The sequence below is a fragment of the Pseudophryne corroboree genome, chromosome 1 (assembly GCF_028390025.1).
Source record: "Pseudophryne corroboree isolate aPseCor3 chromosome 1, aPseCor3.hap2, whole genome shotgun sequence".
Classification (NCBI taxonomy): domain Eukaryota; kingdom Metazoa; phylum Chordata; class Amphibia; order Anura; family Myobatrachidae; genus Pseudophryne; species Pseudophryne corroboree.
Genome location: NC_086444.1, coordinates 695,139,980 through 695,167,004, shown reverse-complemented (window position 1 = coordinate 695,167,004; position 27,025 = coordinate 695,139,980). Strand labels below are relative to the sequence as shown.

General features: G+C 48.3%; 1 protein-coding gene across 3 annotated transcripts in view; it reads right to left on the bottom strand.

Moving 5' to 3' along the window:
- AP3D1 (adaptor related protein complex 3 subunit delta 1) overlaps positions 1-27,025 on the bottom strand; it is a 560,201-nt gene that overhangs the window by 148,629 nt on the left and 384,547 nt on the right. For all 3 annotated transcript variants that reach the window (XM_063914795.1, XM_063914794.1, XM_063914796.1), the window contains exons 25-26: positions 10,841-10,948; positions 10,073-10,255 (exon numbers count right to left, since the gene is read on the bottom strand). In XM_063914795.1, coding sequence (XP_063770865.1) covers positions 10,073-10,255; positions 10,841-10,948 — 291 coding nt within the window. The remainder of the gene's footprint in view (positions 1-10,072; positions 10,256-10,840; positions 10,949-27,025) is intronic.

Sequence of the window (27,025 nt, the reverse complement as noted above, 5' to 3'; positions counted from 1 at the left end):
CATATAAAGAAATGCATCCTTTAACTGCTCTATAGTCAGTAAAATACTGTCCCTATCCAGGGTATCAATATTTTCAGACAGTGACTCCGACCAAGCCACGCCAGCACTGCACATCCAGGCTGAGGCGATTGCTGGTCTCAGTATAACACCCGTATGTGTGTATATACTTTTTAATGTATTCTCCAGCCTCCTATCAGCTGGATCCTTGAGGGCGGCCGTATCAGGAGACGGTAACGCCACTTGCTTTGATAAGCGTGTGAGCGCCTTATCCACCCTAGGAGGTGTTTCCCAGCGCGCCCTAACCTCTGGCGGGAAAGGGTATAATGCCAATAACTTCTTTGAAATTAGCAGTTTTCTATCTGGGGTAACCCACGCTTCATCACACACTTCATTCAGTTCCTCTGATTCAGGAAAAACTATCGGTAGTTTTTTCACACCCCACATAATACCCCTTTTTGTGGTACTTGCAGTATCAGAGATATGCAAAGCCTCCTTCATTGCCGTGATCATATAACGTGTGGCCCTACTGGAAAATACGTTTGTTTCTTCACCGTCGACACTGGATTCAGTGTCAGTGTCTGGGTCTGTGTCGACCGACTGAGGTAAAGGGCGTTTTACAGCCCCTGACGGTGTCTGAGACGCCTGGACAGGTACTAACTGGTTTGCCGGCTGTCATGTCGTCAACCGACTTTTGTAGCGTGCTGACACTATCCCGTAATTCCATAAACAAAGCCATCCATTCTGGTGTCGACTCCCTAGGGGGTGACATCACCATTACAGGCAATTGCTCCGCCTCCACGCCAACATCGTCCTCATACATGTCGACACACACGTACCGACACACAGCAGACACACAGGGAATGCTCTGATAGAAGACAGGACCCCACTAGCCCTTTGGGGAGACAGAGGGAGAGTTTGCCAGCACACACCCAAGCGCTATAAATATATATAGGGACAACCTTAATAAGTGTGTTCCCTTTATAGCAGCTCAAATATTATAAATATCGCCAATAAGTGCCCCCCCTCTCTGTTTTTACCCTGTTTCTGTAGTGCAGTGCAGGGGAGAGTCCTGGGAGCCTTCCTCGCAGCGGAGCTGGGCAGGAAAATGGCGCTGTGTGCTGAGGAGAATAGGCCCCGCCCCCTTTTCGGCGGGCTTCTTCTCACGTTTTTTTTGGAACCTGGCAGGGGTTAAATACATCCATATAGCCCCAGGGGCTATATGTGATATATTTTAGCCAGAATAGGTATATTACATTGCTGCCCAGGGCGCCCCCCCCAGCGCCCTGCACCCTCAGTGACCGCTGGTGTGAAGTGTGCGGAGAGCAATGGCGCACAGCTGCAGTCCTGTGCGCTACCTCATGAAGACTGAGACGTCTTCTGCCGCCGGTTTCTGGACCTCTTCTCTATTCGGCATCTGCAAGGGGGTCGGCGGCGCGGCTCCGTGACCCATCCAGGCTGTACCTGTGATCGTCCCTCTGGAGCTAGTGTCCAGTAGCCTAAGAAGCAAATCCATCCTGCACGCAGGTGAGTTCACTTCTTCTCCCCTAAGTCCCTCGTTGCAGTGAGCCTGTTGCCAGCAGGACTCACTGAAAATAAAAAACCTAACAAACTTTTTCTAAGCAGCTCTTTAGGAGAGCCACCTAGATTGCACCCTGCTCGGACGGGCACAAAAACCTAACTGAGGCTTGGAGGAGGGTCATAGGGGGAGGAGCCAGTACACACCACCTAGTGGTCAAACTTTTAAATTTTGTGCCCTGTCTCCTGCGGAGCCGCTATTCCCCATGGTCCTGATGGAGTCCCAGCATCCACTAGGACGTCAGAGAAAACACATTATACACATTGCACCAGGCAAAACACATTATACACATTGCACCAGGTAGAGCACAGGGGAAGGTGGGCAGTTATACACACAGTGGAAGGGGGGCCCCAGTAATTGTACACACTGGGGAAAGGGGGAGGGGGGCAGTTCTTACAAACCTCCAATACTACCTCGCTCCTGTGCCCTGTGGAGCTCCAACAGGGTATCCTGGAAGAGGGGAGCGGGTGACAGGGTGGAGGGTAAAAAGTGAGTGAGTCTAGTCCTCGGAATGAGAGGAGCAGATTACAATACAGAGCGGCAGGGTAGAGGGAATGAACGGGATGGGTCTGGTCCTACAGTAGCTTCCCCCTACTCCTCTCCAGCCCATGTCACCCTCATGCTGTAGCACTCGCAGCCGCCTCTTGTACCGCCACTTACCGCTGGCATCTTCCTGCTTCCTCAGCAGTCTGTTTCCTGTAACTCACAGGGGCACCGTGAATTTCTTCAGCCTGCCCGCGGAGGTCACAGCCCCAGCTACGGCACACACAGCAGGATGATTCCTGTCATGTGCGGTGCTCACGGAGCAGACGGTGAGGGGAGGCGGGGCGTGAGAACACACTCTCCATGGTCTCCTCCCTTACCAAGTTCCTCCCTCTGCTGCCAGGGAGACGGAGACTGACTGACAGCGCAGGATGGCGCTGCTGGTCAGAGCGTGTCCTGAGGGACCCTGGGTTTTTTTTATTTTTGAGTCCCGACAAGCAATTCTTGGGTAAAATACGCACTATAGCGCGTTTTGCGATCACTGCCAGTATGTTTGTGAACGCAGCCCAGGGTGGCTCCTGATTGGTTACAGGAGCTGCGGACTGACTGGTAGATGTATGACACACAGTACACAGACCATTATACAAAACGTCCCCGTCTGGTAACTCTTTGGCTCATGCTCTGCATAATACAGGAGTGTCCACAGACTTACTGCCCTTTTTGTTAGACATTGTACACAAATGCAACAACAGAGTGGTTTAGTACGATAAAGCCAGAGATAGTATAACACCTGCGAATAAATCCGGTATTATGTCACCGAGTACACAGTAGAATACATGTAATGGGTAAATACAGTGACGCTCTATATATATATATATATATATATATATATATATAAAACCCAGACGCACCTAGTCCCTTAGGGTACAGAATATAGTCATAGATATAGCTATGAAACACTGAAAGTGAAACCACACATCCGATAAAGGGACACACAGTCACAGCTGGACTAGTATATGTAGATAGATAGTTAGAGATATTATAAATATATATATATATATATATATATATATATATATATATATATATATATATAAGATTTTAAACCTACCGGTAAATCTTTCTCCTAGTCCGTAGAGGATGCTGGGGACTCCGTAAGGACCATGGGGTATAGACGGGCTCCGCAGGAGATAGGGCACCTAAAAAGAACTTTGACTATGGGTGTGCACTGGCTCCTCCCTCTATGCCCCTCCTCCAGACCTCAGTTAGAGAACTGAGCCCAGAGGAGATGGACAATACAAGGCAGGATTTAGCAATCCAAGCGCAAGATTCATACCAGCCCACACCAATCATACCATGTAACCTGGATTATACATAACCAGTTAACCATATGAACAAATAACAGTAACGGTCCAAGACCGATTTCAACTGTAACATAACCCTTATGTAAGCAACAACTATATACAAGTCTTGCAGAGTTTCCGCACTGGGACGGGCGCCCAGCATCCTCTACGGACTAGGAGAAATAGATTCACCGGTAGGTTTAAAATCTTATTTTCTCTTACGTCCTAGAGGATGCTGGGGACTCCGTAAGGACCATGGGGTTTATACCAAAGCATCCAATCGGGCGGGAGAGTGCGTATGACTCTGCAGCACCGACTGAGCAAACGCTAGGTCCTCATCAGCCAGGGTATCAAACTTGTAGAATTTAGCAAAATTGTTTGACCCCGACCAAGTCGCCGCTTGGCAAAGTTGTAATGGCGAGACGCCTCGGGCAGCCGCCCAAGAAGAGCCCACCTTCCTAGTGGAATGGGCCTTAACCGAATTTGGTACCGGCAATCCAGCCGTAGAGTGAGCCTGCTGAATCGTATTAGAGATCCAGCGAGCAATAGTCTGCTTCGAAGCAGGTGCGCCAATCTTATTGGCCGCATACAGGACAAACAGAGCCTCTGTTTTCCTAATTCTAGCCGTCCTGGCTACATAAATCTTTAAGGCCCTGACTACGTCCAGGGATCTGGAATCCTCCAGGTCACTTGTAGCCACAGGCACCACAATAGGTTGATTCACATGGAATGAAGAAACCACCTTAGGCAAAAATTGCGGACGTGTCCTCAATTCAGCTCGATCCACATGAAAAATCAAGTAAGGGCTTTTGTGTGACATAGCCGCCAATTCTGATACTCGCCTTGCCGATGCCAAGGCCAACAACATGACCACCTTCCAAGTAAGAAATTTCAACTCAACCCTGTTAAGCGGTTCAAACCAGTGTGATTTTAGAAACTGCAACACCACGTTGAGGTCCCACGGTGCCACTGGAGGCACAAAAGGAGACTGGATGTGTAGCACTCCCTTTACAAACGTCTGGACTTCTGGAAGAGAAGCCAATTCCTTCTGAAAGAAAATCGAGAGGGCCGAAATCTGAACCTTAACAGAGCCTAATTTCAGGCCCATATCCACTCCTGTCTGTAGGAAGTGGAGAAAACGACCCAGATGAAAATCTTCCGTAGGTGCATTCTTGATCTCACACCAAGACACATACAGATACGGTGATAATGCTTAACCGTCACCTCCTTCCTAGCCTTTATTAAAGTAGGGATGACCTCTTCCGGAATACCCTTCTTCGCTAGGATTCGGCGTTCAACCGCCATGCCGTCAAACGTAACCGCGATAAGTCCTGAAATACACAGGGCCCCTGTTGCAACAGGTCTTCCCTCTGAGGAAGAGGCCAGGGATCTCCTGTGAGCATCTCTTGTAGATCTGAGTACCAGGCCCTTCGAGGCCAGTCTGGGACAACGAGTATCGTCTGTACTCTTCTTTGCCTTATGATCCTCAAGACTTTTGTGATGAGAGGAAGAGGAGGAAACACGTAGACCGATTTGAACACCCACGGTGTTATCAGAGCGTCTACTGCCACTGCCTGAGGGTCACGAGACCTGGCACAATACCGCCGAAGCTTTTTGTTGAGGCGTGACGCCATCATGTCTATTTGAGGAGTTCCCCAAAGACGTGTCATGTTTGCAAAGACTTCTTGATGAAGTCCCCACTCTCCTGGATGGAGATCGTGTCTGCTGAGGAAGTCTGCTTCCCAGTTGTACACTCCCGGAATGAAGACAGCCGACAGAGCGCTTACATGATTTTCCGCCCAGCGAAGAATCCTGGTGGTCTCCGCCATCGCGACTCTGCTTCTAGTCCCACCTTGGCGGTTCACATGAGCCACTGCTGTGACATTGTCTGATTGAATCAGAACCGGTAGGTTTCGAAGAAGACTCTCCGCTTGTCGAAGGCAGTTGTAAATGGCCCTGAGTTCCAACACATTGATGTGTAGACAGGACTCCTGGTCTGACCAAAGTCCCTGAAAGTTTTTTCCCTGTGTGACCGCTCCCCATCCTCGGAGGCTCGCGTCCGTGGTAACCAGGATCCAGTCTTGATTCCCGAACCGGCGACCCTCCAGCAGGTGAGCACTTTGCAACCACCACAGGAGAGACACTCTGGCCCCTGGGGACAGAGTTATTTTCCGATATAAGTGCAGATGGTACCCGGACCACTTGTCCAGAAGGTCCCATTGAAAAGTCCTTGCATGGAACCTTCCGAAGGGAATGGCCTCGTAGGCCGCCACCATTTTCCCCAGAACTCGAGTGCATTGGTGAACTGACACCCTTTTCAGTCTTAGCAGGTCTCTGACCATGTTCTGGATGTCCTGGGCTTTCTCTATTGGGAGGAAGACCTTCATTTGTTCCGTATCCAGTATCATACCTAGGAACGGTAGTCGAGTTGTCGGAATCAACTGAGACTTCGGTAGATTTATAATCCAACCATGTTCCTGGAGCACTCTCAGAGAGAGTGCCACACTGCTCAGCAATTTCTCCCTTGATCTCGCTTTTATCAGGAGATCATCCAAGTATGGGATAATTGTGACTCCATGCTTGCGCAGGACCACCATCATTTCCGCCATTATCTTGGTGAAAATCCTCGGGGCCGTGGAAAGTCCAAACGGCAATGTCTGAAATTGGTAATGACAATCCTGTACAGCGAATCTCAGGTATTCCTGATGGGGGGCATAGATGGGGACATGAAGGTACGCATCCTTTATGTCCAGAGACACCATAAACTCCCCCTCCTCCATGTTGGCTATTATCGCTCTGAGTGATTCCATTTTGAATTTGAATCTTTTTATGTACAGGTTTAGGGATTTCAGATTCAAAATAGGTCTGACCGAACCGTCCGGTTTCGGGACCACAAATAGGGTTGAGTAGTAACCTCTTCCCCGCTGGTGCAGGGGAACATTGATTATCACTTGCTGTATACACAGCGTTTGAATTGCAGCTAACACTACATCCCTTTCCAATGTGGAAGCTGGTAAGGCCGATTTGAAAAATCGGCGCGGGGGCACCTCTTCGAATTCCAGTTTGTACCCCTGGGAAACTATTTCCAACACCCAGGGATTCAGGTCTGATCTGACCCAGGCCTGACTGAAAAGTCGAAGACGTGCCCCCACCGGTGCGGACTCCCTCAGGGGAGCCCCAGTGTCATGCTGTGGGTTTTGGAGCAGACGGGGAGGACTTTTGTTCCTGGGCACCTGCCGAAGCATGTGCTCTTTTGCCTCTGCCCTTACCTCTGACGAGGAATGAGGATCCCCGACCTCTTTTGGACTTGTGCGACCGAAAGGACTGCATCTGATAGGGTGTTACTTTCTTTTGCTGCTGGGGAATATATGGTAAAAAATTTGATTTACCTGCTGTAGCTGTGGAAACCAGGTCCGTCAGCCCATCCCCAAACAATACATCACCCTTATAGGGTAGTACTTCTATATGTTTTTTTGGAATCCGCATCACCCGTCCATTGGCGAGTCCATAAGGATCTTCTCGCTGAGATAGTCATGGCATTGGCCCTAGAACCCAGCAATCCAATGTCCCTTTGAGCATCCCTCATAAATAAGACTGCGTCTTTTATATGGGCTAGAGTTAAGAATATAGTATCCTTATCCATATTATCAAATTGATCTGTCAGCTCATCTGTCCAAGCTGCAATTGCGCTACACACCCATGCCGACGCAATTGTCGGTCTTAGCACAGCCCCCGTATGAGAATAAATACACTTTAAGGTAGTTTCTTGCCTGCGATCTGCAGGGTCCTTAAGGGCCGCTGTGTCAGGAGACGGTAGCACCACTTTCTTGGACAAGCGCGTCAGGGCCTTGTCCACAGTGGGGGATGATTCCCAAATCTCCCTGTCCTGCTTAGGGAAGGGGTATGCCATATAAATTCTTTTGGGGATCTGCGGTCTCTTTTCCGGAGTCTCCCAAGCTTTTCCAAAGAAATCATTTAATTCATGAGATGTGGGAAAATTAATAATCTGTTTCTTTTCCTTAAACATGTGTACCCTTGTGTCGGGGACCAAGGGTTCATCCTCAATTTGTAACACATCCCTTATTGCCACAATCATACACTGAATGGTTTTATTCACCCTAGGGTGCAATTTTACTTCATCGTAGTCGACACTGGAGTCAGAATCCGTGTCGGTAGCAGTGTCTTGTGTTAAGGGACGCTTTTGAGACCCCGGCGGGCACTGTGAGTCGGTCCAATCCGAGGATTGACCCCCTGATGTCCCCCCTAATTCAGCCTTATCAAGCCTTTTATGTAAAGATACCACACTTGCATTCAACATATGCCACATGTCCATCCAATCCGGAGTCGGCACAACCGACGGGGACACACCACTCATTTGCTCCACCGCCTCCTTGGAGAAGCCCTCCGCCTCAGACATGTCGACACACACGTACCGACACCCCACACACACACAGGGATTAACCTATAAGGGGACAAAACCCCAACCAGGCCCTTAGGAGAGACAAAGAGAGAGTATGCCAGCACACACCAGCGCTTAAAAACACTGGAATATATATACCAGATAGCGCTTTTTATATATATATATAACCTTAATTCCCACGCACTGCGTCTCCAAAGTGCCCCCCTCCTCTTTTTTCCAGCCTGTGAAGTTCAGCAGGGGAGAGATCAGGGAGCCAGCTTTTCCTCATGCAGTTTCTGTGGAGAAAATGGCGCTGGTTAGTGCTGAGGATCAAGCCCCGCCCACCCGACGGCAGGCTTCGGTCCCAGTAAACTTATATAAAAAATGGCAGGGGATTTGTGGATTTACTGTGCCACAGCCTAATCCTGCTTATACTGCCACAAAAATGAGGAATATTGCTGCCCAGGGCGCCCCCCCCCCCTGCGCCCTCAGTGCCTGCATGTGTGTGTGTACTGGGAGCAATGGCGCGCAGCTTACCGCTGCGCGCTTACCTCATGAAGATCTGATGTCTTCTGCCGCCTGATGTCTTCTTGCCTTCTCAAACTCACCTGGCTTCTATCTTAGGCATCTGTGAGGAAGACGGCGGCGCGGCTCCGGGACGAACCCCAGGTGAGACCTGTGTTCCGACTCCCTCTGAAGCTAATGGTGTCCAGTAGCCTTAGAAACAGTGCCCAACTTGACAAGCCAGCTCTGTTTCTCTCTCCTCAGTCCCACGATGCAGGGAGCCTGTTGCCAACAGGACTCCCTGAAAATAAAAAACCTAACAAAATTCTTTAAAACAGAAAACTCTGGAGAGCACTCTGCATTGTACCCTTTCTCCTCTGGGCACAAGATCTAACTGAGGTCTGGAGGAGGGGCATAGAGGGAGGAGCCAGTGCACACCCATAGTCAAAGTTCTTTTTAGGTGCCCTATCTCCTGCGGAGCCCGTCTATACCCCATGGTCCTTACGGAGTCCCCAGCATCCTGTAGGACGTAAGAGAAATATACATCTATATCTATATCTCTAACAGCGCGGTCCTAGACCAGAGGTATATATCAGAATACTTGTACAACATATCCTGTAATAGGTACACCTTTTCTTAACTAACGCTGTCTGTATAAAGACATGTAGAATACTCAAGTGTTTGTAAAGTCACAGCGCTGTATACATGCGGCTTTACAAGGGAGACCTTGCCCTGCAGTCCCGGAGACAAGCCGCAGATATGCTTAGAAGATGGCGCCCAGCATCTCAGTCAGGGAGTGAGGGAGAGTGTGAGGCAGCTCCAGGGTGGGAAAATCTGCAGTAGATGGCGCTCTGGCCGGTGGAGGGCCTACAGGTCAAGCTCCACCTCCCCTATGCTGTACTTCCACCGGGTACTGAGAGTCTTATTAAATGGGGTGTTAGAACACCCGACATGTACTCAGTACACCCCGGTGGTCTAGTGCGGTCCCTGCCCGGTGACAGTGTCTACGCCAGCATCGCAGTCCGTCTCCCTATACCGCAAAAGGAACACGATTTAATGGCGGGTCCCGCCTGGGGGACCCTCTTACCTCTCCCCGTAGCAGCCACGTGAACCAGGAGAGCGTCTGCGACCGTGTGCCTAAAGCCGGATCATCTCCACCGCAAGTATCCAGGAACAGGCCGAGAGAGTATGCAACACCGCTAGGGAGGTGATGGAGCCGCAGCACTGAATGTCACACTGACATAACAGCGCTGCGGCCCTTGAAGTTTTCTTAGAAAGCTTTTCAGGGCTGCACGGTGCAGCCCCCCTGTGAAGTGTCCTGCTGCAGGCACCAACTCGAAACTGAGCTCACAGTGCCTGGAGGCGGGGTTATAGAGGAAGCACCAATGCATCCTGGGACAGCCTAAAGCTTTAGCCTGTTGGTGCCTCTGGATCAAGATCCACTCTACACCCCGATGTTTCCCTGTGGAACACAATGTACCCCTGCTGCAGAAATGAAGACAACTGATTGTTCGAATTTCAAATAGAAAAAAAAAGATTTCATAAACAGGAATAAGTTTCTGAAAAGTTCTAAAATGCTGCTGGTTTAAATAAATTCCTTTATCATTAGAGTTGCACTAAGGTTTTCCAATTTCTGTTTCTTACAACTCCATTTGTGTTCAATTGTTTTCAGTGCAAGTCAGTACCATATTAATTCTGTATGTCCAAAAACATTTTAAACTAAATTATATTTGCTCCACACATTTCTGATCAGCAGTGAGATCTTACCGGAAGAGGCTCTTCTTCATCTAAGGTCCCATTATGAACAGATTCTGTATGTTCCCCTACAGGTGATTCATTGTGATGATTGTGATGGTGGTGGTGGTGGTGGTGTTTCTTCTTTCGGGATTTCCTATCCTCCTTAGAATCTTCTTTCTCCTTCTTATGTTTTTTCTTATGTCGATGAGACTTCTGTCACAAAAAAATAAAATAAAAATAAAATGTGTTTAGCACAATGATCACTACAAAATATACATACTGTTTCATCCAAACTTACACGTAGCCCCTTTGTTTCTATTGCACACAGCACTAGGTAAGCAGCTGCGGGTCCTACAGACTGGGTGACCCGGCAGCGGGGGAAGGGGGAGTGAAGTTTCTACTGACCAACATAAGGCCAGACTGCCTCTTCCAATACTCAGGGACAGAGAGTACTGAAAAAGGGGGCACAGCTTACTGAGTGGTCCAAATACAAAAAAAGGAGGAGATAAAAACAGTTGTTTGGCAACAAAAGCTACTTGCACAGAAGTGCTGGCAATCACAGCTGACTGTGACAAAGTAACAGAGCTACTTGCATTCTATTATATAGGGTGACTTCAATCTCGTTGGAAACAAGCCACTTTGGAAAAATTAGAGGCAATTACATTTCCCCCATGGTATGATAAATGATATAGTAGTATAACTGTTTAATTTACTTACAACCACTGTAATAAAAGTAGTAAAAACTTCAGCACAAAGTTTTGAAGGAATTAAATAAGGTCAATGTAAATTTTCAAGCACCTTCTCTGATTCTTCTTCATTTACTTCCTCCTGCACTTCAGGCTGTTTGGGCTCCACCGGCTCCTCCACAGTTGCAATTTTATCAGGCTGGCTTTGGGCTGAAGGAATCTGAGTAAATGAGAAGTACTGTAGTTACAGTGTGTCCTATGAAGATTGAACTTTGCAGCATTCAGATATATATATATATATATATATATATATATATATATATATAAAAAGCGTACTGTGAGATTGTCTTTCATTCTATTTTACTATAAACATTCATACCTTCAACATACATAAAGCTAAATCTAGTCATGAAAAACTATCTAAAGACAAAATATTTATAAGTAGGTACTTCTGGCAGACACAAAACGTTACACTGTATCAAACTGTTTAAAAACAGGCTTTTGAAAAGTCAAAAGAATACTTTCAAATTCCAAGGGGGTACTGGAAAATTGTATGGACACTTTATAATCATCACTATCTACAACCTGTAAAATACTCTAGAATTACCACCATTTTCTGATACAGAGATAGCAGAAATCCAAACTTTTTTTTAAGAAGTCTCAAACCATTAGCCAAACTCTCCTGCAAAAATAGGAGCAAATGGGCCAACTGAAAAGAACAGTCAATATCGCCTATTTATGATTAGTACATGATCTGTTTTCTTCACTGCATAACAGCGCACACTGTCTGATTGAATCCTTATAAGATTCCCTGCAACAGATGTTCTCAGGCTAAAGCATTTAACAACGCACTTATTTTTTCAGTTCTACTTTCACGGAGATCAAAGACCCTGAAACTAACAAAGAAGAGCAACCTTCCCATACCCTGAAGGCTAACATCAGTCAATACAAATGTGCTATTCCATAAGGGAAAGGAAGGGTCCCATGTTGAGGTTGTAGATCTCAGCCACCATGTGAGTAATGGATGTATATTTGGACACAGATGAATTGGTTGATAACGTGATGGATTAACATGTTCCATTTTGATATAGGCTCAATTTGTAACATCCTTGATTTGAACAATGCATATTTTGCATGGCCTGAAAGTAGGTGTGGTATTCATGTGACCGCCGGTCAGCTGACCGACAGTTACATGACCACCTCCACCAGCCCGACTGGTCACTGTCCCGATGGTCGGCATGCCGACCAACAGGGACTATTTCCACTCGTGGGTGTCCACGACACCCATAGAGTGGGAGTAGAACCCGTGGCGACCACCGAGCCCGCAGCGTGGCGAGCGCAGCGAGCCCGCAAGGGGCTTGCTGCACTCGCCCCTCCCCGCCGGGATCCCGGCGTCAGTATGCTGCCGGGATCCCGGCGTCGGTAAGCTGACCGCCGGTCAGCCGTACTACACCCGAAAGTAGAGACGGTCTTCTTCAAGACTTTAATGTTAATAGATGTGCATCTCACAGCCAACAGAGATTTTACTATATATTAAAGCTATCTGGTCTTCTGGCATGTTCTGCTGTGAAGTGTGAAAAACAGCCACACCAAGACAATCTCTTGGACTTAATAGTTTGTGATCGCACCCATAAGAATCATTGGATCTGAGAAGTTCAGCCAGAACTGTCATAATCCAAAGTGTAGATCCAGATACGCAGAATTTGAAACAGAGAGGACTGAAAGGCAAACCTGAGGCAGCAGTGGTCTCTCTCCCATATTTGAACATGTAAGCATGAGTCTTGGTTATCCATAGGTATCATAAACTTATCCTAATCCATGATGTTAACTATCTACAAGGATATGAACATGTCTATCCTCAACAAAACGATTAGGGTTTCCGGACTCAGAATAGCACAAAAAGAGTCAAGGCTGGAGTGACTAATAATATGGAAAGAAGGGACTCAAGATTGATTACCTCTCTGTAGCTCTCCAAAAGGAGCAGAGAAATTATCCTGTAAGCTTGACTCTTACCTTCTTGTAGAGCTGAAATTTGACAAAGACCAAAAGGTCCTAGGTTTTGCAGGTCATCCCAACAGTGCATACTTTTACATCTACTTGATAAAGCACAGGTTTATTCACTACTAATACAATTTAAGAGATTCCCGATGGTGCCAATTATTTTACTCTGACTTCTGTGAGACGACATGGAAAAATTAGATTTAAGTTCATACCTGTTAAAATATTTTCTTTCATTCCATAGAGGACACATCGGTAAGTCTGGATACCGAATAGTTAAGATCTCTTTCCCAGAAGCCCAGGTTCTCTCGCTTCTGAAATTCCCGGGCCCAGCTAGGCAGTCAGTTGAGTTAACAAGCCCAAGGTAAGAAGCAAAAAAAGAGAAAGAAAACTAGCACGCACTCAGGTCCAAAACTCACAATGGATGAAAACAGGGGAACACTTACTAGTGCAAAAAAAACCTGCAAGCCACGAGCATCAGGGTGGGCGCCCTGTGTCCCCCATGGATTAGAAGAAAAGTATTTAACAGGCAAGAACATACATCTCCTTTACTACTTCGTCCCATAGGGAACACTTTGGATAACTCTGGTACATCCCAAAGCTGATCCTCTAAGGGAGAAGATGCTCCTGAGCTGCACTGAGAACCAAATGCTGCTTCTGAAGAAGCAAAGGTGTCAAATAACGTATGTATGGGCAGAGGACCACGTGGCAGCACTACAAACTTGAGCCACATCTAGTTTCCCAAGAAGTTCCTACTGACCGAGTAGAATGAGCAGTCACCACGACAGGGGCAGGAAGGACCGTTGCAGAGTAAGCCTGGTGGATAGTCAAACAAAGCCACCAGGCCAAAGTCTGTTTAGAAGCTAGCCAGCCTCATTTGTGAAAGTCATACAGGACAGAGAGAGAATCAGTCCCACGGAAATCCCTAGTCCTGTCCACATAAATCCAAAGGACCCTCAAAACATCAAATGAGGCTTCCCCTGGCAAAGAGTACTCAGAAAGTTGTGACCATGATCTCCTGGCTGATCTGAAAACTAGACACAACCTAAAGAAGGTAACCCAATCTTGTTCGTAGAACAGCCCGGTCCGAGTGAAAGATCAGAAACTGGGAGTGACAAGACAACGTACTCAAGTCAGACACTCTCTGGGCAGATGTAAAAAGAAAGACAATCTTCCACGTGAGCAAACAAATGTCCACGGGTGCCCAAGGGCTCAAAGGGAGATGACTGAAGAGCCCTAAGAAACAAAGATAAGTTCCATGGAGACAGCAGAGGTACAAACGGACGTTGCATGTGAAGAATATACTGAAGGAAAGTCCGCACATCAGGCAACAGCGCAATCTGCCTCTGGAAGAGAACAGGAAGGGCTGAAACCTGAACCTTCAAGGAAGAAAGCTGGAGGCCCAAAACCAGACCAGATTTCAGGAAAGACAGGACTCATGAGAGCCAGAATGATCTGGGGTTGAAGCCTCCAGCTGAACACCAAAGTTAAGTCCTCCAAAACCCACAATAAATCATGGCCAAAGAAGGCTTCCGGGCATTAAGCATGGCACGATTGACCTTTCTTGAAAGTCTTTTTCGCTCTCAGTATGGATGTCTTAAGAGCCAGCCTGTCAAAGCGAGACAGCCCAGACCGGGATTACAAGTACGGGCTGTGAGACAGAAGATTTGGCCGCAAAGACACAGCGGAGTGTTGAAGAAGAGGCCTAGAAGATCCGCGTACCAAGCCAGTTGTGGCCAATACAGAATCAAGAGGATCACTGTGCCTCACTCCAAGTTCAACTTGCAAAGGACCCGTGGGATCATTGAGGCCGGAGGGTAAATTTATGCAAGCAGGAATGTCCATAATGCTGTCAGAGCGTCCGCCAGGAGAGCTCCGGGATTTTTGGTTTTTTGGTGCAGGAGCAGTATCTCAGCAACTTGTGGTTAAATGCCATCATATCGATGTCCGGCAGGCACCAACAGAAGACCAGGAGTTGAAAGACGTCTGGGTGTAAGCGCCAATCTCCAGAGTGTACATCCTGGCAGCTTAGGAAGTTCTCCTCCCAATTTTTGAAACGAGGAATGTAGACTGCCAACAGAGCCGGGAGATGACACTCTACCCATTGAAGAATACGACTTACCTCCTTCATGGCACCGCAACTGCGAGTGATGCCCTGGTGGTTTATGTAGGAGACTGCTGTCGCGTTGCCAGACTGTATCATGATCAAGCGATGCTGGAGGAGAGGCTGTGCTAAGAAAATAGTTCTGTACACTGCTCTGAGTTACAGAACATTCATAAGCCATCCACCGAACGTCTGATGAAAAATCACCGCCCCCCACCCCGAAGACTTATGTTGGGGTGGGTAGGACCCATTACTAAATTCAGAAAGGGAGGGCCCTTGTCCATGTGGATCGGTAAAGCCACCTCAAGAGGGAGTAACTAACCTCTCCTGTGAGACAATGATAGTCTGCACCTCGAGGGGGCAGACTATCAGGGCTAGAATTTCCAGCTGAAGAAAAATAAGAATTTACTTACCGATAATTCTATTTCTCGGAGTCCGTAGTGGATGCTGGGGTTCCTGAAAGGACCAAGGGGAATAGCGGCTCCGCAGGAGACAGGGCACAAAAGTAAAGCTTTTACAGGTCAGGTGGTGTGTACTGGCTCCTCCCCCTATGACCCTCCTCCAGACTCCAGTTAGGTACTGTGCCCGGACGAGCGTACACAATAAGGGAGGATTTTGAATCCCGGGTAAGACTCATACCAGCCACACCAATCACACCGTACAACTTGTGATCTAAACCCAGTTAACAGTATGATAACAGAGGAGCCTCTGAAAGATGGCTTCCTAAACAATAACCCGAATTAGTTAACAATAACTATGTACAAGTATTGCAGATAATCCGCACTTGGGATGGGCGCCCAGCATCCACTACGGACTCCGAGAAATAGAATTATCGGTAAGTAAATTCTTATTTTCTCTATCGTTTTAAGTGGATGCTGGGGTTCCTGAAAGGACCATGGGGATTATACCAAAGCTCCCAAACGGGCGGGAGAGTGCGGATGACTCTGCAGCACCGAATGAGAGAACTCCAGGTCCTCCTTTGCCAGGGTATCAAATTTGTAAAAATTTACAAACGTGTTCTCCCCTGACCACGTAGCTGCTCGGCAGAGTTGTAATGCCGAGACCCCTCGGGCAGCCGCCCAAGATGAGCCCACCTTCCTTGCGGAATGGGCCTTAACAGATTTAGGCTGTGGCAGGCCTGCCACAGAATGTACAAGTTGAATTTTGTTACAAATCCAACGAGCAATCGACTGCTTAGAAGCAGGTGCACCCAACTTGTTGGGTGCATACAGTATAAACAGCGAGTCAGATTTTCTGACTCCAGCCGTCCTTTAAATGTATATTTTTAAGGCTCTGACAACGTCCAACAACTTGGAGTCCTTCAAGTCGTCTGTAGCCGCAGGCACTACAATAGGCTGGTTCAGGTGAAACGCTGATACCACCTTAGGGAGAAAATGCGGACGCGTCCGCAGCTCTGCCCTATGTCGAATGGAAAATTAAATAAGGGCTTTTATAAAACAAAGCCGCCAGTTCAGATACTCTCCCGGCCGAAGCCAGGGCCAGTAACATAGTCACTTTCCATGTGAGATATTTCAAATCCACATTCTTTAGTGGTTCAAACCAATTGGATTTGAGGAAATCTAAAAACTACATTTAGATCCCACGGTGCCACCTTAGGCACCACAGGAGGCTGTATATGCAGTACTCCTTTGATAAAAATCTGGACCTCAGGGACTGAGGCCAATTCTCTTTGGAAGAATATTGATAGGGCCGAAATTTGAACCTTAATAGATCCCAATTTGAGACCCATAGACAATCCTGATTGCAGGAAATGTAGGAAAACGACCCAGTTGAAATTCCTCCATCGGAGCACTCCGCTGCTCGCACCACGCAACATATTTTCGCCAAATACGGCGATAATGCTTCGCGGTGACTTCCTTCCTTGCCTTTATCAAGGTAGGAATGACTTCTTCTGGAATGCCTTTTCCTTTTAGGATCTGGCATTCAAACGCCATGCCGTCAAACGCAGCCGCGGTAAGTCTTGAAAAAGACAAGGACCCTGCTGAAGCAGGTCCCTTCTCAGAAGTAGAGGCCACGGATCGTCCGTGACCATCTCTTGAAGTTCCGGGTACCAAGTCCTTCTTGGCCAATCCGGAGCCACTAGTCTTACTCCTCTTTGCCGTATAATCCTCAATACCTTTGGTATGAGAGGCAGAGGAGGAAACACATATACGGACTGGTACACCCAAGGTGTTACCAACGCGTCCACAGCTATTGCCTGCGGATCTCTTGACCTGGCGCAATAACTGTCCAGTGTCTTGTTGAGGCGAGACGCCATCATGTCCACCATTGGTTTTACCCAACGGTTTAATAGCATGTGGAAAACTTCTGGATGAAGTACCCACTCTCCCGGGTGAAGGTCGTGTCTGCTGAGGAAGTCTGCTTCCCAGTTGTCCACGCCCGGATGAATACTGCTGACAGTGCTATCACGTGATTCTCCGCCCAGCGAAGGATCCTGGAAGCTTCTGCCATTCTGTTTCTTGTGCCGCCCTGTCTGTTTACATGGGCGACTGCCGTGATGTTGTCCGACTGGATCAACACCGGTCTTCCTTGAAGCAGAGGTTCCGCCTGGCTTAGAGCATTGTAGATTGCTCTTAGTTCCAGAATGCTTATGTGAAGAGACTTTTTCAGGCTCGACCACACTCCCTGGAAATTTCTTCCCTGTGTGACTGCTCCCCAGCCTCTCAGGCTGGCATCCGTGGTCACCAGGATCCAATCCTGCATGCCGAATCTGCGGCCCTCCAATAGATGAGCCTCCTGCAACCACCACAGAAGGGATACCCTTGTCCTCGGCGACAGGGTTATCCGCAGGTGCATCTGAAGATGCGACCCTGACCATTTGTCCAACAGATCCCTTTGCATGGAATCTGCCGAAAGGGATTGCTTCGTAAGAAGCTACCATTTTTTCCCAGGACTCTTGTGCATTGATGTACAGACACCTTTCCTGGTTTTAGGAGGTTCCTGACCAGGTCAGATAACTCCTTGGCTTTTTCTTCGGGAAGAAAAACCTTTTTCTGAACTGTGTCCAGAATCATCCCCAGGAACAGCAGACGAGTTGTCGGCATTAATTGGGATTTTGGAATATTCAGAATCCATCCGTGCTGCTTTAGCACCTCTTGAGATAGTGCTAAACCCATCTCTAGCTGTTCTCTGGACCTTGTCCTTATTAGGAGATCGTCCAAGTATGGGATAATTAATACGCCTTTTCTTCGAAGAAGAAATATTATCTCGGCCATTACCTTTGTAAAGACCCGAGGTGCCGTGGACAAACCAAACGGCAGCGTCTGAAACTGATAGTGACAGTTTTGTACAACGAACCTGAGGTACCCCTGGTGTGAGGGGTAATTGGAACGTGGAGATACGCATCCTTGATGTCCAAGGATACCATAAAGTCCCCTTCTTCCAGGTTCGCTATCACTGCTCTGAGTGACTCCATCTTGAACTTGAACTTCTTTATGTACAGGTTCAAGGACTTCAGATTTAGAATAGGCCTTACCGAGCCATCCGGCTTCGGTACCACAAAAAGAGTGGAATAATACCCCTTCCCTTGTTGTAGAAGAGGTACCTTGACTATCACCTGCTGAGAATACAGCTTGTGAATGGCTTCCAAAACCGTCTCCCTTTCTGAGGGGGACGTTGGTAAAGCCGACTTCAGGAAACGGCGAGGTGGCTCTGTCTCTAATTTCAACCTGTACCCCTGAGATATTATCTGCAGGATCCAGGGATTTACCTGCGAGTGAGCCCACTGCGCGCTGTAATTTTTGAGACGACCGCCTACCGCCCCCAAGTCCGCTTGCGAAGCCCCAGCGTCATGCTGAGGCTTTTGTAGAAGCCGGGGAGGGCTTCTGTTCCTGGGAAGGAGCTGCCTGTTGCTGTCTCTTCCCTCGTCCTCTGCCTCGTGGCAGATATGAATAGCCCTTTGCTCTCTTATTTTTAAAGGAACGAAAAGGCTGCGGTTGAAAAGTCGGTGCCTTTTTCTGTTGGGGAGTGACTTGAGGTAGAAAGGTGGATTTCCCGGCCGTAGCCGTGGCCACCAAATCCGATAGACCGACCCCAAATAACTCCTCTACGCATCGCCTGTCCACTGTCGTGTCCATAAAGCTCTTCTGGCCGAAATGGACATAGCACTTACCCGTGATGCCAGTGTGCAGATATCTCTCTGTGCATCACGCATATAAAGAAATGCATCCTTTATTTGTTCTAACGACAGTAAAATATTGTCCCCGTCCAGGGTATCAATATTTTCGATCAGGGACTCTGACCAAACTACCCCAGCACTGCACATCCAGGCAGTCGCAATAGCTGGTCGTAGTATAACACCTGCATGTGTGTATATACCTTTTTGGATATTTTCCATCCTCCTATCTGATGGATCTTTAAGTGCGGCCGTCTCAGGAGAGGGTAACGCCACTTGTTTTGATAAGCGTGTTAGCGCTTTGTCCACCCTAGGAGGTGTTTCCCAGCGCTCCCTAACCTCTGGCGGGAAAGGGTATAAAGCCAATAACTTCTTTGAAATTAGCAGTTTTTTATCGGGGCACCCCACGCTTCATCACACACGTCATTTAATTCTTCTGATTCGGTAAAAACTACTGGTAGTTTTTTCACACCCCACATAATACCCTGTTTAGTGGTACCTGTAGTATCAGCTAAATGTAACATCTCCTTTATTGCCAAAATCATATAACGTGTGGCCCTACTGGAAAATACGGTTGATTCGTCACCTTCACCACCGGAATCAGTGCCTGTGTCTGGGTCTGTGTCGACCGACTGAGGCAAGGGGCGTTTTACAGCCCCTGACGGTGTTTGAGGCGCCTGGACAGGCACTAATTGAGTGTCCGGCCGCCTCATGTCGGCAAACGACTGCTTAAGCGAGTTGACGCTATCCCGTAATTCCACAAATAAAGGCATCCATTCTGGTGTCGACCCCCTAGGAGGTGACATCCTCATATTTGGCAATTGCTCCGCCTCCACACCAATAACGTCCTCATACATGTCGACACACACGTACCGACACACAGGGAATGCTCTATACGAAGACAGGACCCACTAGCCCTTTGGGGAGACAGAGGGAGAGTCTGCCAGCACACACCAAAAAGCGCTATATATGACAGGGATAGCCTTATGATTAAGTGCTCCCTTATAGCTGCTTTTATATTGATATATTGCCATTTATTTTGCCCCCCCTCTCTGTTATACCCTGTTTCTGTAGTGCAGTGCAGGGGAGAGACCTGGGAGCCTTCCTGACCAGCGGAGCTGTGACAGAAAATGGCGCCGTGTGCTGAGGAGATAGGCCCCGCCCCTTTTCCGGCGGGCTCGTCTCCCGCTATTTAGTACATTTAGGCAGGGGTAAATATCTCCATATAGCCTCTGGGGCTATATGTGAGGTATTTTTAGCCTTTTTAAAGGTTTTCATTTGCCTCCCAGGGCGCCCCCCTCCCAGCGCCCTGCACCCTCAGTGACTGCCGTGTGAAGTGTGCTGAGAGGAAAATGGCGCACAGCTGCAGTGCTGTGCGCTACCTTAAGAAGACTGCAGGAGTCTTCAGCCGCCGATTCTGGACCTCTTCTTGCTTCAGCATCTGTGAGGGGGCCGGCGGCGTGGCTCCGGTGACCATCCAGGCTGTACCTGTGATCGTCCCTCTGGAGCTTCATGTCCAGTAGCCAAGAAGCCAATCCATCCTGCACGCAGGTGAGTTCACTTCTTCTCCCCTCTGTCCCTCGTTGCAGTGATCCTGTTGCCAGCAGGAATCACTGTAAAATAAAAAACCTAAGCTAAACTCTCTAAGCAGCTCTTTATGAGAGCCACCTAGAATTGCACCCTTCTCGGCCGGGCACAAAAATCTAACTGGAGTCTGGAGGAGGGTCATAGGGGGAGGAGCCAGTACACACCACCTGACCTGTAAAAGCTTTACTTTTGTGCCCTGTCTCCTGCGGAGCCGCTATTCCCCTTGGTCCTTTCAGGAACCCCAGCATCCACTTAGGACGATAGAGAAATGAGAGTGAAACTAAGCATACTCCACCATAACGAAGGTGGAGACCAAAATAACCATGCAGGAGTGGATTGACACCTGACTGTGACTTTATGTGCAAATTCTGGATTGTAAGGCCTGAATCTTGTCTGTGGGAAGGAAGACCCACCGAACTCTGGTATCCAGTAAGACCCATAAGTGTAGCACCTCCTGAGATGGTGTAAAGGTGGATTTCTGCCAATTGACTATCCACCAGTGAGACTGGAGAAAATCTACTGACAGACGGATGTGATCAAGGAGGGCATCCGGAGACTGGGCCAGGAGAAGAATGTCGTCCAGATAAGGCAGGATTCGGATACATCTGCATTGAAGGTGTGCTGCCATAACTTTCATGAAAATATGAGGTGCATGCAAAGTCCAAATGGCAATCCCTGAAACTGGAAGTGATCCTCCTGCACTGAAAACCTGAGAACGTACTACTGAATGACTCGGATGGGAATATGTAAATAGGCATCATGGATATCTTAGGATGCCATGAAATCCCCCTGATTTCAGAGCCAGAATGATGGAGCGAGATGACTCCATGCAGAATTTGGAGATCTGCAAGTACCTGTTGAGCGCTTTCAGACTGAGGATGGGTTGGAACGACACCATCCAGCTTCTGAACCAGGAAAAGGTTGGCATAGAAGCACATGCCTCTCTGACACAGGAGGACCAGGATGATGACCCTGGAGGCCAGAAGGGAGCAAATGGACTGAAAAAATAAGATTTTACTCACCGGTAAATCTATTTCTCGTAGTCCGTAGTGGATGCTGGGAACTCCGTAAGGACCATGGGGAATAGCGGGTTCCGAAGGAGGCTGGGCACTCTAGAAAGATTTATGACTACCTGGTGTGCACTGGCTCCTCCCACTACGACCCTCCTCCAAGCCTCAGTTAGGACACTGTGCCCGGACGAGCTGACATAATAAGGAAGGATTTTGAATCCCGGGTAAGACTCATACCAGCTACACCAATCACACCGTATAACTCGTGATACTATACCCAGTTAACAGTATGAATATAACTGAGCCTCTCAACAGATGGCTCAACAATAACCCTTTAGTAAGGCAATAACTATATACAAGTATTGCAGACAATCCGCACTTGGGATGGGCGCCCAGCATCCACTACGGACTACGAGAAATAGATTTACTGGTGAGTAAAATCTTATTTTCTCTGACGTCCTAGTGGATGCTGGGAACTCCGTAAGGACCATGGGGATTATACCAAAGCTCCCAAACGGGCGGGAGAGTGCGGGTGACTCTGCAGCACCGAATGAGAGAACTCCAGGTCCTCCTCAGCCAGGGTATCAAATTTGTAGAATTTTGCAAACGTGTTTGCCCCTGACCAAGTAACAGCTCGGCAAAGTTGTAAAGCCGAGACCCCTCGGGCAGCCGCCCAAGATGAGCCCACCTTCCCTGTGGAATGGGCTTTCACTGATTTAAGATGCGGCAGTCCAGCCGCAGAATGCGCCTGCTGAATCGTGTCACAGATCCAGCGAGCGATAGTCTGCTTAGAAGCAGGAGCACCCAGCCTGTTGGGTGCATACAGGATAAATAGCGAGTCAATTTTTCTGACTCTAGCCGTCCTGGAAACATAATTTTTCAAGGCCCTGACTACGTCCAGTAACTTGGAATCCTCCAAGTCCCTAGTAGCCGCAGGCACCACAATAGGTTGGTTCAAGTGAAAAGCTGATACCACCTTAGGGAGAAACTGGGGACGAGTCCTCAATTCTGCCCTATCCATATGGAAAATCAGATAAGGACTTTTATATGACAAAGCCGCCAATTCTGATACACGCCTGGCCGAAACCAAGGCCAATAACATGACCACTTTCAACGTGAGATATTTTAGATCCACGGTTTTTAGTGGTTCAAACCAATGTGATTTTAAGAAACTCAACACCACGTTGAGATCCCAAGGTGCCACTGGAGGCACAACCGGGGGCTGAATATGCAGCACTTCTTTTACAATGTCTGAACTTCAGGTACTGAAGCTAATGCTTTCTGGAAGAAAATCGACAGAGCCGAGATCTGTATCTTAATGGAGCCTAATTTTAGGCCCATAGACACTCCTGCTTGTAGGAAATGCAGAAATCGACCTAGTTGAAATTCCTCTGTTGGGGCCTTTTTTGGCCTCACACCAAGCAACATATTTCCGCCATATGCGGTGATAATGTTTTACAGTTACATCTTTCCTGGCTTGAATCAGCGTAGGAATGACTTCCTCCGGAATGCCCTTTTCCTTTAGGATCCGGCGTTCAACCGCCATGCCATCAAAACGTAGCCGCGGTAAGTCTTGGAACAGACAGGGCCCCTGCTGCAGCAGGTCCTGTCTGAGCGGCAGAGGCCATGGGTCCTCTGATATATTTTCTTGAAGTTCTGGGTACCAGGCTCTTCTTGGCCAATCCGGAACCACAAGTATCGTTCTTACTCCTCGCCTTCTTATTATTCTCAGTACCTTTGGTATGAGAGGCAGAGGGGGGAACACATAAAACGACTGGTACACCCACGGTGTTACCAGAGCGTCCACAGCTATCGCCTGAAGGTCCCTTGACCTGGCGCAATATCTTTTATAGCTTTTTGTTGAGGCGGGACGCCTTCATGTCCACCTGTGGCCTTTCCCAATGGTGTACAATCCTTTGGAAGACTTCTGGATGAAGTCCCCACACTCTCGGGTGGAAGTCGTGTCTGCTGAGAAGATCTGCTTCCCAGTTGTCCACTCCGGGAATGAACACTGCTGACAGTGCTAACACATGATTTTCCGCCCATCGGAGAATCCTTGTGGCTTCTGCCATCGCCATCCTGCTTCTTGTGCCGCCCTGTTGGTTTACATGGGCGACTGCCGTGATGTTGTCTAATTGGATCAGGACCGGCTGGTTTTGAAGCAGAGGCCTTGCCTGACTCAGGGCATTGTAAATGGCCCTCTGTTCCAGAATATTTATGTAGGGAAGTCACCTGACTTGACCAAAGTCCCTGGAAGTTTCTTCCCTGTGTGACTGCCCCCCAGCCTCAAAGGCTGGCATCCATGGTCACTAGGACCTAGTCCTGTATGTCGAACCTGCGGCCCTCTTGAAGATGGGCACTCTGCAGCCACTACAGTAGAGATACCCTGGTCCTTGGAGACAGGGTTATCAGCCTAATGCATCTGAAGATGCGACCCGGACCACTTGTCCAACAGGTCCCCCTGAAAAGTTCTTGCATGGAACCTGCCGAATGGGATTGCTTCGTAGGAAGCTAACATTTTTCCCAGGACTCGCGTGCAATGATGCACCGATAACTGTTTTGGCTTCAGGAGGTCTCTGACTAGAGATGACAGCTCCTTGGCTTTCTCCACCGGGAGAAACACTTATTTCTGGTCTGTGTCCAGAACCATCCCCAGGAACAGTAGACGTGTCGTAGGAACCAGCTGTGACTTTGGACTGTTTAAAATCCAACCGTGCTGTTGTAGCACTTTCCAAAATAGTGCTACCCCGACTAGCAACTGCTCCTTGGACCTCGCCCTTATAAGGAGATTGTCCAAGTACGGGATAATTAAAACTCCCCTTTTTCGAAGGAGTATTATCATTCCGGCCATTACCTTGGTACCCTCGGTGCCATGTACAGTCCAAACGGCAGAGTCTGGACTTGGTAATGGTAATCCTGTACCACAAATCTGAGGTACTCCTGACGAGGATAGTAAATAGGGACATGCAGGTAAGCATCCTTGATGTCCCGGGATACCATGTAATCCCCCTCGTCCAGGCTTGCAATAACCGCCCTGAGCGATTCCATCTTGAACTTGAATTTTTTTTTTTTTGCATGTGTTCAAGGATTTTAAATATAAAGAAGGGTCACACCGAACCATGCGGTTTCGGTACCCCAACCGTGTGGAATAGTAACCCCGTCCTTGTTGAAGTAGGGGCACCTTAAGTTTTACCTGCTGGGAATACAGCTTATTAATTGCCTCTAGCACAGCCTCCCTGCCTGAGGGAGTTGTCGGCAAGGCATATTTGAGGAAACGGCGGGGGGAAGACATCTCGAATTCCAGCTTGTACCCCTGAAATACTACTTGAATGAAACAGGGATCCACCTGTGAGCGAGCCCACTGATCGCTGAAACTTTTGAGACGGCCCCCCACCGTACCTGGCTACACCTGTGGAGCCCCCGCGTCATGCTGTGGACTCAGAGGAAGCGAGAGAAGAATTATGATTCTGGGAACAGGCTGACTGGTGCAGCTTTTTCCCTCTTCCCTTGTCTTTGTACAGAAAGGAAGCGCCTTTGACCCGCCTGCTTTTCTGAAGCCGAAAGGACTGTACCTGATAATACAGTGCTTTCTTAGTCTGTGAGGAAAACTGAGGTAAAAATATTTCTTCCCAGCTGTTGCTGCGGATACGAGGTCCCAGAGACCATCCCCAAATAATTCCTCACCCTTATAAGGCAGAATCTCTATGCGCCTTTTAAGGTCAGCATCACCTGTCCAGTGACAGGTCTCTAATACCCTCCTGACAGAATGGATATTACATTCATTTTGGATGCCAGCCGGCAAAATATCCCTCTGTGCATCCCTCATATATAAGACAACGTCTTTAATATGTTCTCATGTTAGCAAACTAGTATGTTTGACAGGGTCACCGACCACGCTGCAGCAGCACGCTCTGCAGGTTTCAGTCTAGTACCTGAGTGTGTAAATACAGACTTCAGGATAGCCTCCTGCTTTTTATCAACAGGTACCTTCAAAGTGGCTGTTCCTAAAACGGCAGTGCCACCTATTTTGACAACCGTGTGAGCGCCTTATCCACCCTAGGGGATATTTCCCAGCGTAACTTATCCTCTGGCGGGAAAAGGTACGCCATCAGTAACTTTTTAGAAATTACCAGTTTCTCATCAGGGGGAACCCACGCTTTTCACACACTTCATTCATTCATCTGATGGGGGAACAAAACACTGCCTGCTTTTTCTCCCCAAACATAAAAACCCCATTTTTAGAGGTTAATGTCAGAAATGTGTAACACATTATTTTTATTGCCGGGATCAAGTCACGGATGTTCCTAGTGGATTGTGTATATGTCTCAACCTTTTCGACACTGGAGTCAGACTCCGTGTCGACATCTGTGTCTGCCATCTGAATGAGCGGGCGTTTTTGAGCCCCTGATGGCCTTTGAGACGCCTGGGCAGGCACGGGCTGAGAAGCCGGCTGTCCCAAAGCTGTTACGTCATCCACCCTTTTATGTAAGGAGTTGACACTGTCGGTTAATACCTTTTACCTAACCATCCACTCTGGTGTCGGCTCCACAGGGGGCGACATCACATTTATCGGCATCTGCTCCGTCACTATATAAGCCTCCTCCTCAAACATGTCGACACAGCTGTACCGACACACCGCACACACACAGGGAATGCTCTGACTGAGGACAGGACCCACAAAGCCCTTTGGGGAGACAGAGAGAGAGTATGCCAGCACACACCAGAGCGCTATATAATGAGGGGATTAACACTATAACTGAGTGAATTTTCCCCCATAGCTGCTTGTATATACAATATTGCGCCTAAATTTAGTGCCCCCCCTCTCTTTTTTACCCTTTGAGCCTGAAAACTACAGGGGAGAGCCTGGGGAGCTTTCTTCCAGTTGCACTGTGAAGAAAAAATGGCGCCAGTGTGTCTGAGGGAGATAGCTCCGCCCCTTTTCCGCGGCCTATTCTCCCGCTTTTTTCTGGATTCTGGCAGGGGTATTTACCACATATATAGCCTCTGGGGCTATATATTGTGGTATTTTTGCCAGCCAAGGTGTTTTTATTGCTGCTCAGGGCGCCCCCCCCACGCGCCCTGCACCCTCAGTGACCGGAGTGTGAAGTGTGTATGAGGAGCAATGGCGCACAGCTGCAGTGCTGTGCGCTACCTTGGTGAAGACTGATGTCTTCTGCCGCCGTTTTTCCGGACCTCTTGTTGCTTCTGGCTCTGTAAGGGGGACGGCGGCGCGGCTCCGGGACCGAACACCAAGGACTGGGCCTGCGGTCGATCCCTCTGGAGCTAATGGTGTCCAGTAGCCTAAGAAGCCCAATCCGGCTGCAAGCAGGCGTGTTCGCTTCTTCTCCCCTTAGTCCCTCGCTGCAGTGAGCCTGTTGCCAGCAGGTCTCACTGAAAATAAAAAACCTAAATCTATACTTTCTTTCTAAGGGCTCAGGAGAGCCCCTAGTGTGCATCCAACCT